The 19,394-nt window shown below is 42.7% G+C and overlaps 1 protein-coding gene across 1 annotated transcript in view; it reads left to right on the top strand.

Moving 5' to 3' along the window:
• The first annotated feature begins 867 nt into the window (after positions 1–867).
• The window catches only part of LOC141110153 (indolethylamine N-methyltransferase-like), a 73,410-nt gene continuing 54,883 nt past the window's right edge, over positions 868–19,394 (top strand). The window contains exons 1-2 of the mRNA XM_073601365.1: positions 868–1,093; positions 8,415–8,622. Of these exons, the coding sequence (XP_073457466.1) occupies positions 943–1,093; positions 8,415–8,622 (359 nt within the window). The 5' untranslated portion in view covers positions 868–942. The remainder of the gene's footprint in view (positions 1,094–8,414; positions 8,623–19,394) is intronic.

The raw sequence follows: 19,394 nt of genomic DNA, 5'->3' as shown, positions 1-19,394 counted from the left end.
CACTACCGGGCACGCCAGCGGCAACGCACATAGGCGGACGCGCGCTAGCGCGAACACGCGTTAGCGCGAACGCGCGTACGCACGCACGCCCGAACGCCACCCTGCACGCCACGGCCGGTCAGCCCAGACACGCCGGTGCCCCCAGGAACACGCGCCCCAGCACGCACAGAGACACGAGCGCCAACGCGCCCCGGCGCGCACCGGCGCCCAATCAGGTAACCTCTCTGACAGTGCATGAATTGCAAGAAGATGTATTGCATATGTTTCTTTTTATTTTGCCTTGGCATACATTTTAAATGGTCTATTCATAAAAAAAAAAAAATTGCTGTGCAAATGTCCCAAGACTTCAAGACTTCTTTCTTTGTTACTTTCTTTCCTGAAATAGCTTCTTCCTCTACTATTTAACATGCACATACTCATAATGGCAATCATAGCTCACTCAGCTGTATCCCCATGACTGCTTTGTAAACGTATGTATGAATACATTGAATTACACAGTATTTTTCTTGATTGGGGTATAAAGAATATATAGATTGAAAAAATTCTCTTTCCATCAAGAAATAATCCCCATAATTTACCTAGTAGATTTATTTCCTATGATCATCAGCTCCATCTACTGGCTACAAAGCAGTATTTTCCTGATGGTATAAAGATAATATAAAATATAAATAATCTCTTTTCTTTCTTTCTAGATGATGATGATGATGATCTAAAATAACCTCCACTATTTAACATATGCATAGTCATATCGCAATCATAGTTCAGTCAGCTGTATCCCCATGACTGCTTCTTAAATATGTTTATGATAATATTGATTTACATACTAATAAATGTACCAACCTTATTCCTGTTGAATATAAAATTGAACTCCAACAATAGTAACGTTTAGTGGAAAGTGAAAACCAAAGAGGTGAAGTGCGGCTTTTTTAGCATTGCAGGACAATGGATTCCACAACACATACATTTTATCTCGTACATGGAATGGATTCCAGAAATCAATTGGATATATATTGCTCAAATAAGGAAGGCATGGTCTTTGCATACGATACTTTAACATTTCCAATGGCCAATCTTCACTATCAGTTCAGCACAGGTATGTACAGCATATATTGATATGAATAAGAAAAAAAAAAAAAGATTTTGTTAAAAATATAAGAGTATCACTCAAATAAATAAAATCTTCTACTTGTGTTTGTTAGTGGAATTACCTGGAGGAGCCCATCAGGAGTGGGAACCCCCATAGTTCTTCCTCACAGCTTCCTCTTGCTGATAGTGGGGGAATGCTTTATTTCTTACTCAAAAATTAAGCTGTTATTATGGGAAAAAAAAATGTCCCCACTTTGGACTTTCACATTTTGTTGCATTACAATCTGCAATTTAAAGGGATGTGATTGAGATTTTATGTCACTGATTTACATAAAATAATCTGTAATGAAATAACAAAGATCAGCATCATTATACCGATCATTTACACATTCAAAAAAGTTTGGCATTCCTCTGGTGCAACCCATGACCCTCTGAAGTTTTAATTGGTTGAATTAAGTCTACTTTTGGGTTCCAGTGGAACTCCTCCCACCCATAAGGTATGGGGGAAGGAAATATATGGGACTTTAAATGTGCCACAGAGAGGTCATACACATAGTTACATAGTAGGTGAGGTTGAAAAAAGACACAAGTCCATCAAGTCCAACCTATGTGTGTGATTATATGTCAGTATTACATTGAATATGCCTGTATATTGTGGTCTTTCAGGTGCTTATCTAATAGTTTTTTGAAACTATCGATGCCCCCCGCTGAGACCACAGCCTGTGGAAGGGAATTCCACATCCTTGACGCTCTTTCAGTAAAGAACCCTCTATGCAGTTTAACTACTTCCATACTGGGCATTTTCACTCCCTTCCTGCCCATGCCAATTTTCAGCTTTCAGCGCTGTCACACTTTGAATAACAATTGCGCGGTCATACTACACTGTACCCAAATGACATTTTTATTATTTTTTCCCCACTAATAGAGCTTCCTTTTGGTGGTATTTGATCACCCCTGCGTTTTTTATTTCTTGTGCTATAAACAAAACAAAAGTGACAAGTTTGAAAAAACACAATATTTTTTACTTTTTGCTATAATAAGTATCCAAATTTTTTTTTTTAAACAAATTTTTTCCTCATTTTAGGCCGATACGTATTCTTCTACATATTTTTGGTAAAAAATATCGCAATAAGCGTATATTTATTGGTTTGCGCAAAAGTTATAGCGTCTACAAAATAAGGGGATAGATTTATAGAATTTTTATTTATTTTTTTTTTTTTACTAGTAATGGCGGCGATCTGCGATTTTTATCGTGACTGCGATATTGCGGCGGACACATCGGACAATTTTGACACATTTTTGGGACCATTCACATTTATACAGGGATCCGTGCTATAAAAATGCATTGATTACTGTATAAATGTGACTGGCAATGAAGGGGTTAACCAGGAGGGGGCGCTGTAGGGGTTAATGTGTTGCTAGGGAGTGATTCTAACTGTGGGGGGAAGGGATTCACAAGGGGAGGAGACCGATCGGTGTTCCTATGTACAAGGAACACACCATTGGTTTCCTCCCATCTGACAGGACGTGGATCTGTGTGTTTACACACACAGATCCACGGTCCTGCTCGGTTACCGGGCAATCACGGGTGTCCGGCGGACATCTGCCTGGGCTGCCTGGAAGGCTGCGCCGTCATATGACAGCGGCCCAGAACAACAGCTGCACCGTCCCGCCATCGAATTTCAATGAGTGGCCACGTGTCTTATTAAACTCCCTTCCACGGAAAAGTTTTATCCCTATTGTGGGGTCACCAGTACGGTATTTGTAAATTTAAATCATATCCCCTCTCAAGCATTTCTTCTCCAGAGAGAATAAGTTCAGTACTCGCAACCTTTCTTCATCATAACTAATATCCTCCAGATCTTTTATTAGCTTTTTTGCCCTTCTCTGTACTCACTCCATTTCCAGTACAGAATTATCGTTTTATCTCTGGAGTTGATCCCCTTTTTAATGCGTGCCAATATTCTGTTTGCTTTATTAGCAGCAGCTTGGCATTGCATGCCATTGCTGAGCTTATCATCTACTAGGACCCCCAAATCCTTTTCCATCCTAATTTCCCCCAGAGGTTCTCCCCCTAGTGCAGTGGTTCTCAATCGGGGTTCCATGAGAGGGCCCCAAGGGGTTCCACAGCGATCTGACTGTCAGTCGCAGGCAGCTGACAGGAGGATCGCAGACACAGGCAGAGATAGGCAGGGAAGCAGCTGGCATCCTATTGGCTGTAGCGCACTGTTCCCCACGGTCCTTCCTCCCCTCCTGTCCTTCTCGAGTGGTTGTATGTGACATAATCTGGGGTGGACAGGATAGAAGGGGCCGGGGGGGGGGGGGGCAGGGGAGAGACAGCGCACCACTGGAGGAGATATGAAATGAGTTCTGAAGCCAGAAGAAGAAAGTTGGTACTGAACTGTGCCCAGCTGTGTCCCCCCACAATGTGCCCAACAGTCTGTACCATGTAATGTCCCTTATCATGTCCCCTACCCCATGTAATGTCTCCTGTCATGTGCCCTGTCCATGTAATGTGCCCTGTCCCATGTAATGTCCCCTGTCATGTCCCCTGTCCCATGTAATGTCCCCTGTCATGTCCCCTGTCCCATGTAATGTGGCCTGCCCCATGTAATGTCCCCTGTCATATGTCATGTCCCCTGTCATGTGCCCTGTCCCATGTCATGTCCCCTGTCATGTGCCCTGTCCCATGTCATGTCCCCTGTCATGTGCCCTGTCCCATGTCATGTCCCCTGTCATGTGCCCTGTCCCATGTCATGTCCCCTGTCATGTGCCCTGTCCCATGTCATGTGCCCTGTCCCATGTCATGTGCCCTGTCCCATGTCATGTCCCCTGTCATGTGCCCTGTTTCATGTAATGTGCTCTGCGCCATGTAATGTGCCCTGTCCCATGTAATGTCCCCTGTCCCATGTAATGTGGCCTGCCCCATGTAATGTCCCCTGTCATGTGCCCTGTCCCATGTAATGCCCCCTGTCATGTCCCCTGTCCCATGTAATGTGGCCTGCCCCATGTAATGTCCCCTGTCATGTGCCTGTCCCATGTAATGTCCCCTGCCATGTGCCCTGTTCCATGTAATGTGCCCTGTCCCATGTAATGTCCCCTGTCATGTGCCCTATCCCAGGTCATGTCCCCTGTTCCATGTAATGTGTCCTGTCCCATGTAATGTCTCCTGTCATGTCCCCTGTCATGTACCCTGTCATGTACCCTGTCATGTCCCCTGTCATGTCATGTGCCCAGTCCCCAAGTAATGTCTCCTGTCATGTGCCCTGTTCCATGTAATATGCCCTGTCCCATGTAATGTCCCCTGTCATGTTCCCTGTTCCATGTAATGAGCTCTGCCCCATGTAATGTCCCATGTAATGTCCCCTGCCCCATGCAATATCCACTGTCATGTCCCCTGCCCATGTAGTGTCCCCTGTCATGTGCCCTGTCCCATGTATTGTGCTCTGCCCCATGTAATGTCCCCTGTCATGTCCCATGTAATGTTTTCTGCCCCATGTAATGTCCCCTGTCATGTCCCATGTAATGTGCCTTACCCCATGTAATGTCCCCTGCCATGTGCCCTGTCCCATGTAATGTCCCCTGTTCCATGTAAGGTGCTCTGCCCCATGTAATGTCCCCTGTCCCATGTAATGTTCACTGTTATGTCCCCTGTGCCATGTAATGTCCCCTGTCCCATGTAATGTCCCTTGTCATGTCCCCTGCCCCCTGTCATGTCCCCTGCCCCGTGTAATGTCGCCTGTCACGTGCCCTGTCCCATGTAATGTCCTCTCTCCTGTGCCCTGTTCCGTGTATTGTCCCCTGTCATGTCCCATGTAATGTTTTCTGCCCCATGTAAGGTCCCCTGTCATGTGCCCTGTCCCATGTAATGTGCTCTGCCCCATGAAATGTCCCCTGTCATAAGCCCAGTCCCATGTAATGTCCCCTGTCCCATGTAATGTCCCCTGTCATGTGCTCTGCACCATGTAATGCGCCCTGTCCCATGTAATGTCCCCTGTCATGTCCCCTGTCCCATGTAATCTGGCCTGCCCCATGTAATTTCCCCTGTCATATGCCCTGTCCCATGTAATGTCCCCTGTCACGTGCCCTGTCCCATGTAATGTTCCCTGCCACGTGCCCTGTTCCATGAAATGTGCCCTGCCCCATGTAATGTTCACTGTCTTGTGCCCTGTCCCATGTAATGTCCCCTGTCCCATGTAATGTCCCCTGGCATGTGCCCTGTCCCATGTAATGTGCTCCGCCCCATGTAATGTCCCCTGTCATGTGCTCTGCCCCATGAAATATCCCCATCATGTGCCTGTCCCATGTAATGTCCACTGTCATGTGTCCTGTTCCATGTAATGTCCCCTGTCATGTGCTCTGCCCCATAAAATGTCCTCTGTCATGTACCTGTCCCATGTAATGTCCACTGTCATGTGCCCTGTTCCATGTAATGTGCTCTGCCCCATGTAATGTGTTCTGCCCCATGTAATGTCCCCTGTCATGTCCCATGTAATGTGCTCTGCCCCATGTAATGTGCCCTTCCCCATGTAATGTTCACTATTATGTCCCCTGTCATGTCCCCTGTCATGTCCCCTGTCATGTCCCCTGTCATGTCCCCTGTCATGTGTTCTGCGCCATGTAATGTCCCCTGTCATATGCCCTGCCCCATGTAATGTCCCCTGTCATGTCCCCTTCCCCATATAATAAACAAGATATTTGGGGGGCACACTCTAAAAAATGCATTAAAGATGGTGCTTTGTCGCAGTAAGTGGGCTTAGCACCATATAGCAATATGGTGTGACCAAATCCCCATATTTTTGAAAATGTTTTTCTAGAAATGCTTAGGTGTTTTAAACTAGCCTTGCTTGAGGTAAATGTCTTTTTTGCATGTGTGCGCTGTAATATTTTCTTCTACTGTATGGTCTTATGGCTGCACCATCTTTAATGCATTTTTTAGAGTGTGCCCCCCAAATATCTTGTTTGTATATTGTATGGATTCTGACCAAATCCTTTTGGGTGCGGAGCACCTCACTACATAACATAAGTACCTTTAATTAGTGTCCACTTGTGTCATGGGTGGAGACCTTATGATTCTCCCATTTAGAAGAGTGCAATGCTCTCATGGTTCAGAGATGCAGGTTCTCCCACTCCATGGATAGTGTAGGACCCACTGATTATGGGGTACTTTGTCGCAGTAAGTGGGCTTAGCACCATATAGCAATATGGTGTGACCAAATCCCCATATTTTTGAAAATGTTTTTCTAGAAATGCTTAGGTGTTTTAAACTAGCCTTGCTTGAGGTAAATGTCTTTTTTGCATGTGTGCGCTGTAATATTTTCTTCTTCTGCCCCATATAATGTCCCCTGCCATGTGCCCTGTTCCATGTAAAGTGCCCTGTTCCATGTAATGTGCCCTGTCATGTGCCCTATCCCATGTAATATGCGCTGTCCCATGCAATGTGCCCTGTCCCATGTAATGTCCCCTATCATGTGCCCTGTCTCCCATGTAATGTCCCCTGTCATGTGCCCCGTTCCATGTAATGTCAACCTAACACTAATGACCCCAATACTACCCTCTGGAATATGTTCAGCGCTGACTATCTCTGCCTCTGGACCCCCCCCCCCCCCCCCATCGCCTAGTTTAAAAACCCCTCTAACTTTTCGGCCATCTTCACTCCCAGCAGATCTGCACCCTCCTCATTTAGGTGCAGTCCGTCCCTTCTATAGAACTGGTGACCGACTGAGAAGTCGGTCCAGTTCTCCAGGAACCCAAACCTCTCCTTACTACACCAGCTCCCCAGACACTCCATCTGCCTCTGACGTTGTCATTGGTGCCAACATGCACCATGACAGCCGGGTCTTCCCCAGCCCTTCCCAGTAACCGGTCCACCAGATCCGTGATGTGCCGAACCCAAACGCCCGGTAGACAGTATACAGTTCGGCGCTTCAGGTCTTTGTCACAGATTGCCCTCTCTGTCCTTCTAAAAATTGAGTCCCCTACCACCTGATTCTGTCTTTCCTTTCCCTTCGCTTCCCCCCCCACTGTCACTGGAGGAGTTCTTCCCCTGGCAGCTAGGGAAGTCCCTCAGCTTCAGCAGTACTGGTCCCTTACTTGTTTCACCAATGTCACTCAATGGCAGCGTACTTATTGGGATGTTCCAACCCAGGGTCGGCCTCCCTGGCCCTTTCCCCTCTATCCTTCCTGACTGTCACCCATCTACTCTTTTCTAGTGCCTGCACCTCTTTGTCTCCACCTGCCTCTGTGCTGGCCCCTGCCGGCACCTGCCGGGTACGTTCCCGGCTCTCCTTTAGTATGGAGGGTCTTCTCAGTGCTGACAGTTGTTTCCCTAGATCCAGAACCTGGGGTTCCAGGGAAACAATGTGCCTACATTTTGCACAGCAATAATCGCCCTCGATCAGATGATCAAGAAACGCATACATGCAACAAGATGTACTCCGAGTACCTACTAATTTAATGAGGATTGGGGATTATACCCTGTCTAAATTAACTAACAACTAGCTTCCTGACACTAATACTCAATATACAGGTACTCAACAATACAATACATAGGAACTCACAGCCCATGTGCAATTGAAGCCCACGTGTACTCGCAGCCCACGTGCACTCACAATACTCAGGCACTCCCAATACTCAGGTACTCACAATACTCAGGTACTCACAATACCCAGGTACTCACAATACCCAGGTACTCACAACACATACATTTATATAAAACCTCCACAATATTTATTATACAATTGAAAAGCCAAGATAAATTCTAAATGCTTTAAAAATTACCCTATATGAATCATAATTACTTTTGGGCAATTAATTTTTCTGGTGTAAGCAAGTACAGGAGGAAAGTTTTAGACAAGTACCAGTTAGGGTTAAAAATTATTTTGAAAAAATTCTTCAGTGGGCTATTAATAACATTTATTATGAAAAGCTGTTTTGGGTGCCACCTCGATGGGAGGCAAATGACAACTTTAAGATTAGGCCTCTGTCTCATTTACTCCATCCAATGGCACAATAAAGGGATGGAGAATTCCAACTTGAGGTACAGAGGTCAACAATGACAGCCTGATCCAAAGAAGATAATTTTTTTTTATCACTTTTTATGTATTTGCTTCAATACATTTGACAAAGGTCAATTCACAGACATCATCATACTCGTTTTCGATCTTTAAATAATCGGCACAAATGTAGAGGAAAGTGATTATATCACATATTGATGGTGATTATTTATTTAAAGCTATATTTGTCTAATCTAATGAAAAGGTAAAATATCTTTGGCAGTGAAATTAGATTCAGGGAAAGTAACATATGAATCTGTAATATCCTTGCAGGTCGAGTAAAGGGTACATTTGTGATTGACATCAGTGTTGGTTCCTTCATTCACCAACTCTATTCTGCCTCCAATTCCTTTGAAGAAATAGTCATATTAAAATTAAAAGAGAAATGTATCATGGAATTGAGAAGATGGGTACATGACCGTACCGGAGCATATGATTGGTCGCATACATCATCAGCCGCAGCTGAGTTAGAGGGAACGAGGTAATGGTCCCTAATAATTTCTCACTTTTTGGCTTCTACATTTTAGGTGACAGAAGATTGTTTCTTTGAAGGAAACTGATTTTTTTTGAGTATTTTTCATTTACTAAGTTATTTAACATTAATTTTTTTTCTCATGTTAGCTATCAGCCCCTTTTCCCTGGAACATCATGGCAGCATACAATAGGTTGTGGCTTTTCCCTTGCAACCTGATAGGACTGGTTAACTATAAATCAAAGACAGACCCAGCTTACAGCATTCTTTATGGTTCTCACCTGATCAGGACTGGAGTCGCGAGGTATCCCTTACCGCATATCGCCCCAGCATGATTCAGCCTCTCCTGGGTGGAAGTCCTTCCTTTATAGCCTCTAAATAAGCTACATGTTCAGAGTTCCCATTCTGCTGGTCTGGGGGGGTATGGCCTGTCAAAGAAAACTTTAAACAAGCTTTAGAGTGAGTGGCAGTGTTTCCCCCTTGTTTTTCCCTTTTCTGTTTGTCAGTGTTTTCTCTGTACCGGTTTGTGTTGTGGATAGGGATGCACCGAATGGGTTTTTTGGTGCCGAAACTGAAAATACATCTTCCTTGATCCCGAAAACTGTACCGAAACAGCACCGAAACCGAAATAGGCTTTTTTTATATATTACCCAATAAAATGATTGCATATACAAAATTGTGTTACATTCATATTTGTTATATTATTTATATTCAACTTAATCATTAATTTAATGAAGAAAAGAATACTACAATCCAGTAATGTCAAAAAGTACTTCAATAAAAAGTAACCCACATAAAATTGGACAGTGGACACAGAAGATAAAAATAAAATAAAATACGACTGCAGTCAATGCACATTGCACCACCATACCAAATAAAACAGGCAAAAAATAAAATAAATAATAATATATAATATTAATAATAACAATTAATATTATTAATATAATAATATAAAAATGCCAAAGACTGACTTTTTTATATTTTATTAATTTCCAACTTACATCAGAACTAGTAATTCAGTTCTCTCTCCCTAAGGTGTCAGCGGCTGGATGTGTGATTAGTGTATATATGTAGCTGCGGGTTAAATACATAGTCATACAGTAGACCGCACTGTGGTCCGGCCCCGGGTATGGGCGGAGACATCCTGGAACATAGACTAGTCTACAGCAGCAGTGCTCAGCCAATCACAGCAAGCAATGTAGACTAGTCTGTGTTTATGGAAGTCTTCGTCCATACCCGGAACATAGTGCGGTATAGTGTATATAATACTGTAGTATGTAGACAGCCACAGATACAGAACATACAGTTTTTCACATGCAGCGGGCTGACAGCTTAGGAAGAGACAATGACATCGTTTGCCCCAACAACAGAACTTCAACAAACTATGTATAAGTAAGTACTTTAACCACTAGCTGCCCGCCCACTGTCATATGATGGCAGGACGAGGCAGCTCTCATTCTGGGCAGACGTCATATAATGTGACCGCCTTCCAGAGCCACTAGGGGGCACGCGTCACTGGGGACCCGATGCGCATGCCCAGCAGCCGCGATGTCCGCTGGGCACCCGCGATTGCCCAGCAACCGAGCAGGACTGTGGATCTGTGTGTGTAAACACACAGATCCACATCCTGTCAAAGAGGAGACCGATGTGTGTCCCTTATACATAGGGAACACCGATCGGTCTCCTCCCCCAGTCAGTCCCCTCCCCCCACAGTTAGAATCACCTCCCTTGGACACACATTAACCCCTCGATCGCCCCCTAGTGTTAACCCCTTCCCTGCCAGTCACATTTACACAGTAATCAATGCATTTTTATAGCACGGATCGCTGTATAAATGTGAATGGTCCCAAAAATGTGTCAAAAGTGTCCAATATATCTGCCTCAATATCGCAGTCACAATAAAAAAAAAAAAAAAAAAATCAAAAATCGCAGATCGCCACCATTACTAGTAAAAAAAAAAAAATTATAAAAATGCTATAAATCTATCCCCCATTTTGTAGACGCTATATCTTTTGCGTAAACCAATCAATATACGCTTATTGCGAAGAATACGTATCGGCCTAAACTGAGGAAAAAAAGTGTTTAAAAAAAAAAATGGATATTTATTATAGCAAAAAGTAAAAAATATTGTGTTTTTTCAAACTTGTCCCTCTTCTTTTGTTTATAGCACAATAAAAAAAAAACGCAGAGGTGATCAAATACCACCAAAAGAAAGCTCTATTTGTGGGGAAAAAATGATAAAAATGTAATTTGGGTACAGTGTAACATGACTGCACAATTGTCATTCAAAGTGCGACAGTGCTGAAAGCTGAAAAATGGCTTGGGCAGGAAAGGGGTGAAAGTGCCCTGTATTGAGGTGGTTAAAGAACAACTCTCTCAACTAACCATAACAGAAATATGGCAGAAGGCCGTTATTCAGTTTCACAGTTTCTGTAAATATAACATAGTACAGTGCTATGCTATAATAAAATTTGTATTTTATTATTTTCTTTCAACTTAAATGAGAACTAATAGTTTTTTTCCCCAAGTTCTCTCCCTAAGGTGTCAGCGGCTGGATGTGCGATACAGAAGTGTATGTCAGGGTTGCCAACCGCCAGTAAATTTACTGACAGTTTGTAAAAAATCAGTGATTTTTTTACAACTGCCAGTAAATATCAGAGGCTGATAATTTCATGCTTGGTTGACTTTTTAAGTGTAAATCAAGCAAATGACTTTGTTCTAGGTATTGTCGGTGTTTCCATATCATGTTTATACTGTTCAAATATTCACTGTGTTAGTTTTCAATAGGAGTTCTGTAATTTCTCAGGTTGCCAGTAAAAAATGTGCTCTGCCAGTAAATTTCCCATGTTTTGCCAGTAAAAAATGCTGCGGGAGGTTGGCAGCCCTGGTGTATGTATGTAGCTGCGGGTTAGATACATACTAGTCATACAGTAGACCGTACTGTGTTCCGGCCTCGGGTATGGACGGAGACATCCTGGAAGTGGAACACAGACTAGTCTACAGCAGCGGTCCTCAGCCAAACACAGCAAGCAATGTAGACTAGTCTGTGTTTATGGAAGTCACCGCCCATACCCAGAACACAGTGCGGTGTAGTACTGTATGTAGACAGCCACAGATACAGAACATACAGTTTTGCATTTGCACATGCAGCAGGCTGACAGCTTAGGGAGAGACATAGTTTGGCCCAACAGCAACAAACTATGGTACAGTAGTTCAAAAGCTGGAGTTCTCTCTTAAATTGAAGTGCAAAAAACTGTAGAAGAACTACAATGAACAACCAACAAATGGCACAACTAGACAACTGGAACATACTAGGTAGTCAGTCATACTATGTTGTATGTTCCAATTGTTCAATAGCACAGTCCAATACCAATTCCAATTCATTTACTATGTTCAACATGGTAAATTAATTGGTCTATGCTATGGATTTTTAAATCTATTTCAGTAAAAGTGGCAGATTTCACTTTAAGAACAAAAGCTGTTCAGCTTTCTCACAGGAGAGACGGTTTCTCTTCTCATCAAGAATATGAGAAGCTAGACTGAATAGTCTCTCTCTCTCTGTACTGGTGCTTGGGGCAGATAAATATCTGCGTGCAATCTGTGCAAGCAAGGGAAAATGTTCTTTGTTGATGCGCCAGTACTCAATGGGATTGTCCCTTCTGGCAATGGGCTGTTCAGCTAAATAAATGTCCAGCTGCACTTGTTGTGGCACTGCTATGGATTGGGGTGCATTCATGTAAACTTTCTTCAAACATATCAGATATGGAGGGAGTGTGTTCCTCTTCACTTGTATGCGACCGTTTCTCACTTTCCTCTGTGCGACACCTCGAAACTCCTTCACTAGATGCTTCCCCCACCTCCATTTGTGCCAGTATCATTTCCCGTACATGCTGTTTTTTCTCCACATTAAAGTAATGCTTTTTAAATTGAGGATCTAGAACTGTTGCAATGCAGTACAGGGGGTTTGACTCGGTGTCTTGAAACCGGTTGGTAACGGACTCCAGTAGAGTGATTTTAGCCGTTTTTACGCCATGGTCTGTTTCTACCTGTTTTCCAAGCAGTGCTTCAGTGCAGAAATCAAGGGGATAACTTCAGCAATGGAAGCATTAGTTGAGCTTATTTCTTTTGTTAACTGTTCAAATGGAGATAGAAGAGACAAACTATTTTCAACTAACGTCCACTGATGTGCACTCAGTGTTGCTGGCAGCTCGTAATCTGCAATGTATGCAGCTAAAACACGCTTTTGTTCAAAAAGACTTTGTAGCATATAGTAGGTGCTGTTCCAACGAGTTGCTACATCTTGCTGCAGTCGTTTGGTACCATTCCAAACTGCATCTGCAAAGCTTGTAATCTGGAATAAGCAAGCGGAGAATGCTTAAAGTGACCCACAATTTTTCTTCCTTTTGTTACGATATCAGATATGGTGCGCTGACTCAGCAATCTTTGATTCACAGCCAATTGTAGCGTGTGTACCATGCACGGTATGCTTTGAAGTTCACTGTCCTCCATTGCCTTTGTCATGTTCCGTGCATTATCTCGGACAATCAAATGCACTTTAGACTTCTCAATGTGCCAAGTGTCAAGCATGGTTTTTAAAGCATCAGATATTGCTGCTGCAGTATGTGATCCAACAAACTCACGTGCGTTAAGTAGGATGTTTTGCAATTGAAATTTATCATCTATCCACTGCGCTGTCAGGCTGAGCATGCTCGTTGGACTGGCATCTGAACTCCAAATGTCGGTAGTAAAACTGATTGCTATGACGTCGGTAGTCATGAGCTCCTGAACATGTTTTCTAACACTACTAAACAATTCATGTAGACTGGTATCTGCAAAGTAGCATCTGCTTGGTAGTGAGTAACGCGGCTCAATATGTTGCATGAGCCTAAGGAATCAAATGTCCTCCACAACAGAGAATGGCTGGACGTCTAATGTAATAAATTCCATAATTTTAGCTGTAATGGCACGAGCTTTGGGACTGTCACTTGCATATTTTTTAACCTTTTCAAACACTGTGGCCACAGATGGTGTTAAGCCTGTTAAGTGCAATTCTCAACTGAATTGCCTCTAGTTTATATTTCTTTGCCAAATTTAGCTCCCAAAGAAGTAAGACACAGAATCAGGAGTATCTGTATATCAGTTCCGAGCATTAAAAGGTCCCGTACTGAACTGACCTGCTTTATTTGAAGCATTTATAAGGCTGGTTACAGAAACATATGTTTCAGCAAATTTCCATATAAGGTAACAAGCAGTATATTTCAACATACATCACGCTGGACTTTCATCTGGAAAACCTTAAGCTAGTCTTGCAACATATGCTGACACGTACACATAATGCAGAGAAATGAAAAACAACTTAAGTAGAACTCTAGTCCATTATTTCCAACCTTATCAATTTCTCCCTTTGACATCATCCCCTCCACGATTCTGGGTCCTTGCAAACAAGTGAACAGCCGATACTTCAAAGAGTACTATCCCTGACCGCGGGTTGTCAGAGGAGGATAAGTCTTCTCTATTTACCCTCATCCCTCAAATCCATACCTGCATCTTATAAGCAAAGAGAATAGAAAAGGGGTGATGTCAAGTTACCCTTTTTGTCATTAGAGTTCCTAATACCTTTCTCTTTCTATTCTGTCTGTTCGTGCCTTAATCTTCCTATATAAGCAACAGTTTATCACGGTAAGCAGTACAAAAGCTAAAATTAGAATAAGTATCGGATTGAGCATCCAGTTAAGAATTGCCGTAGCAGTGGGTGACCATCCAGCAAATACATCATACCAATGATGTGTTGTTTCATCTCTTATTTGTGAGGATAAATGTATTAATTTCCCTTTATCTATAACCGCAGATATTAGATTATTTTGAAGGGTATGTTCTTGTGTCTCTATGTGTTTTCTAAGTATTTCGGACTCATTTAAGATTTGCCGTAAGGGCTCTAATGATATTATAAAAGGTGTAGTATCAGTAAGATTATCTACCGTCCATTCTAGATTAAATATTCTATGTGCATCTGGTTCAAAAAGGAAAGTGTCATTCTGCCATTTAAGCATTTTAACATTCTTTACGCATCCTGAAAAAGGGGCCGTTTTATTTAAACTTTCCATAGTTTCCTGATCATTTGTGACTAAACAAATATGTTGTGGTCCTATCTCCATAAATCTGTTTCCTACACCTACTGGTAATCTCTGAAACTTACATATGTTAGATTGATGTTTCAATAAGCAAGGTTCATAGACTGGAGAACTTCTTCCACAGACTATTCCCTTATTAGTTTTAGCACATAGACTTAGATCATGAGTCATGTTTTGTGTATCTACATAGTGTCCATAAATCTCAGGGTACCAAAATTCAGGTAGATCCTTTCCTATCAGGAGTGGCATCACTATTAACTTACACATTACCTGGACCTCCTCCACTTTGTATACATCAAACCTTCCAGCACACCATCTTTCCTCACATTCAACTTCTTTTCCTGGTACTTCAAACCATATACTTTCTAAATTTAAACCCTTGAAATAGTTCATCCAAGTGCGATAATTCCCTAATCGTAGCTCATCTCGAGCTCTAATAATTTGAATGTGATAAGATAGTGTAGAAAAAGCACATTGAGTAATGTTTATGAACTCCTGATTTGCTTTCCACAACTCCAGACTGGCTAGTGCTGTGTGATTAACCATAATATTGAGATATTTAGTTAATTGTACCTGGCTAATTTGTGTTTCGAATGTTGTAGGTAACCATTTGCTTGTGATTTGGCTTTTATCCACACTACTGGTGATTCCATATTCTGCATCATGTAAAAAGGACCCTCCTGTCCTGACACCATGAAATTTCCTACCGTATACCATTCGTAGTAAGGATATTGCGTTATACTCTTATCCTGATTTACCCATCTAAGATCAGTACTATTTTCATGAACTGTTACATTGATACCGGGAGTCCATGTATAAACAAACATTTGAAAACATTCAAGCACTATTATCATAGTTAGAAGGATCTTCATTCTTTTTCTCTCGGTTCAAGACTCTTTTTGCAGTGTGATGCGTGGATCCAGGCTGCTTTTCCTTCCAATTTCATTGAGGTGGCTGTGGTCAAAAGCACTTGATAAGGACCTTCAAATCTAGGTTCCAATGTCTTTCTGGTGTGTTTCTTAACATATACATAATCTCCTGGTAGCAGTGTATGTGTACCTGCTATTGAGTTAGGGTCTGGAAGAGAAGAATACACACTTTTGTGGATCTTAGTTAGACGTTGTTGTAATTGTATCACATATGCAGTCAAACTATCACATTGCAATTGTATACTCTGTGGAAAGTATAGACCTAATCTAGGTGCATTCCCAAAAAGTATTTCATATAGGGACAATCCTGTTTTCCCTGTTGGAGTGTATCTTATGGAGAACAAAGCCAAAGGCAGGCATTCTGGCCATGGCTTGTTTAACTCTTGCATGGCTTTTTGTATTTTCAACTTTATTGTCCCATTTACTCTTTCCACTGATCCTGAACTCTGTGGGTGGTAAGGGGTGTGGAAACTTTGTTGAACCCCTAACATGGTCATCACATTCTGCATGATTTCTCCTGTAAAGTGTGTCCCCCTATCTGATTCTATTGTTTCAGGAAGACCAAACCTAGGTATTAACTCAGTGATCAGTTTCTTGGCTGTGGCTTTTGCTGTAGCTGATTTTACTGGATAGCTTTCGGGCCAACCTGAAAATAAATCGATACACACGAGGACAAATTCAACTCTCTTAATCCCTTCTCCATGTTTTACAGGTGTACCTGCTGCTGTCAGATAACCTCTAGCCCTCCATATGTGGCCATAATCGTGCGCTACACCATAAGCGTAGGCAGAGTCAGTATAAATATTCCCTTCTCATCCTTTTAAATATTCTAGGGCTTGTTCTAAAGCTTTTAATTCTGCTTCCTGTGCTGACATGTGGGCTGGTAAGGGCTGTGCTTCAATCACCTGTGTATCAGTCACTACAGCATACCCTGTGTGATATTTACCCTTGTCATCAGCAAACCTACTGCCATCTATGTACAAAGTGTGCTCAGCGTTTAAGATTGGTGTATCTGTAACATGTGGGAATCCCATTGTCTCCTGTTCCATGAGCTGTAAACAATCGTGCTCATCTATCTCTTTAAACAGAAGAGTGTCAGTTTCCTCATATCCTTCCTTATTAGCACTATTATTCCCCCTTGCCAAATCTGGTGACTGAAGAGGCAAAAAGGTGGCCAAATTTAAGGTTGTACAGCGCTGAAAAGTGACATTTGGAGGTAAAAGTAAAGTACACTGTAACCTTAATTGTCTAGCCATTGAAATGTGTTTGGGCTGAACTTGAGACAAGATTGCATGTATGTCATGTGTGGTGTGCACTGCAACTGGATTGTCTAGAACAATTTCTGATGACTTATCTAGGATTATCGACACCGCTGCTACCGCCCGTACACAGGACGGTGAACCTCTGGACACTGGATCTAATGCTGCTGAAAAGTAAGCGCGGGTCTTTGTTTTACATGTGCCTGTGTCAACTAAACAAGAAATTTTCTTATTACCAACCGTTATAGTGGTCTTAAGCATCTTTGTTTTGGATCTTTCTAAAACCGGGGCGAGTCATGCCCGTGGATCATCTCCCTGTCGCCTTATGTCACCATTATTGTTATTGCCCCTGGGCTAGTTTCTTCTCTGATTAACTGGAGAATCAACACCTTCCTCTCCTTCATCCCTTATTCTTTTCCTGCAGTGGCATCTGATGTGACCAATCTTGTTACAGTAGTAATAGGTAAGGGGTTTGCGAGAGGAACCTCTACCTTGCTCTTGGGGACCCACAATCGCATTGATTGCATGATATTTCCTCCCTTTGGTTTCTGCTAAGTCGGCCTCTATGCCTTGTGCCTTCTGTAACAATGACCCTCTATCTCTAATTGCCCTCCACTCTGGTGTGCAGGCTTTCAGTCTTTCACTTATCTGTGGAATTAATCCTTCCATAAACTGTCTATTGAAGGCTCGGATCGTGACTGGCAGAGCCAAATCCAATCCCTCATCTGCCATCATACTTTCCATAGATAAGTAAAATTCTGATACAGTCTGTCCTGGCATTTGTTTCATGGGTGATATTGACCCCCTCTCCTGTTGTTTTGCCTGACAGAAAGCTTCTAATCTAACAATAAAAGGGGCCCTTGAGTCTGTGTGTCTGACATGTCCTGCCTCTAGATTGCCATCCCCGTCAGCTCAGTCTGCAGGTCGGTGCGGACCTATTTCGGTCATAAACTGGTTAAACAGGGTCAGAGTCATTTTATGTCTGCATAAATCCTCCCCATCCTGCCAGGTTGCTTCATGTGTATTCATTAACTGTGTCACAAATCTACAGAAAGCAGCTGGCTTTGCTACCGGGTCTGGGGCGCTCTGTATTAATGCCATAAGGGTATCTGCTGACCATGGTGCCCAAGTCCTTATTTGCATCCTACGAGTAATAGTAGGTGGGGCGTCTGGATGGGCTGCTTGTCCAAATTCTGGATTATTTACCTGTACAATGCGTGTATCAGTGCGTACAGGGGCTACAGTTTCTGAATGAGGTTTTTGTTCTTCTATCTTTCATATCCCAACCATCACAATCTGGATTATATTTCCACCCCTCTTCTTTCGCTCTATTTGAGACCTTAATTAAGCATTGAACCTGACGCATCCATTGCTTTTCTAACACCTCTCCTTGTCTGTCCCTTTTTATTTCACTCCATACATCCGGGTCTAAACCCGCTGCTCCTTTCACCTTAAATTTACGAAGGACATCCTTTAAGTCCCGCGCTTCATCTTTCCCATAGATGTTTTTAATTATCTGTGGCACTGTATAATGCGCCACAATTCCCTGACGGGGTTTCGTGTTCTGCTGGCCCATTCTGACAGTCCGTGCCTAGGTAGCATGTGGGACACTTAGTGTACAATATAAAACACTGAAAAAGCTACACTAGTTCCTCGTTGCCTTCCTCCTAGGGTGCCAGAATACTAAAAACCTCTCCAGGATGATATTTCTGAAATCGAATTACTTTATATGCTAGCCAACTGACAAATATTATGACCAGACTGACAGCTACAACATATACAAGCATTCCTTTAAGTGACCAGGTATCCGACTAGATCTCCGGGCTTATGGAGACCTTATTCCCCCCCGTATCTGGGATCCCTCTCATACACTCTTATCCCTGCTTTATGGAGCAGACAGGGCTTATACTCTCAACCCGCCTATGGTTTATGAATTAGATGTGAGGTTAAGCATAAGCGTCAGACCCCCCAGAAGGGCGCATTCCGTTGCTTAGTTCGGCAATCCCCTTCTAACTCATACCATCCTTGACAAGGCTCATTCACTTTCTCAACAAGACAGACAGACAACAAACAATTCCAGCAATATAAACCAAAATATGCAGTAATTCTAGACTCACCACTACAGAGGCTGGTGTTTTAAAACCAGGAGAACCGTAACTGACAGAACGGATAGGCACAAATCAGGGGAGCACAGAATATAAGAAAAATAAAGCTTTTTCTTACCTGGCCAGGTTTTCAATCTGTGGTTCCCGGAATGCCTGTCCTTTTGTTCCATCAGTCTCATTCATCCACCTCTTGTAGTATCATCGGTAAGTCCCTGTTTTCGGGCGCCAGAAATGTTAAGTGCAATTCTCAACTGAATTGCCTCTAGTTTATATTGCTTTGCCAAATTTAGCTCTCAAAGAAGTAAGACACAGAATCAGGAGTATCTGTATATCAGTTCCGAGCATTAAAAGGTCCCG

This window comes from Aquarana catesbeiana, linkage group LG10 (genome assembly GCF_042186555.1).
Source record: "Aquarana catesbeiana isolate 2022-GZ linkage group LG10, ASM4218655v1, whole genome shotgun sequence".
NCBI classification, from domain to species: Eukaryota; Metazoa; Chordata; class Amphibia; order Anura; family Ranidae; genus Aquarana; species Aquarana catesbeiana.
This window is presented reverse-complemented; position numbering and strand designations above follow the sequence as displayed.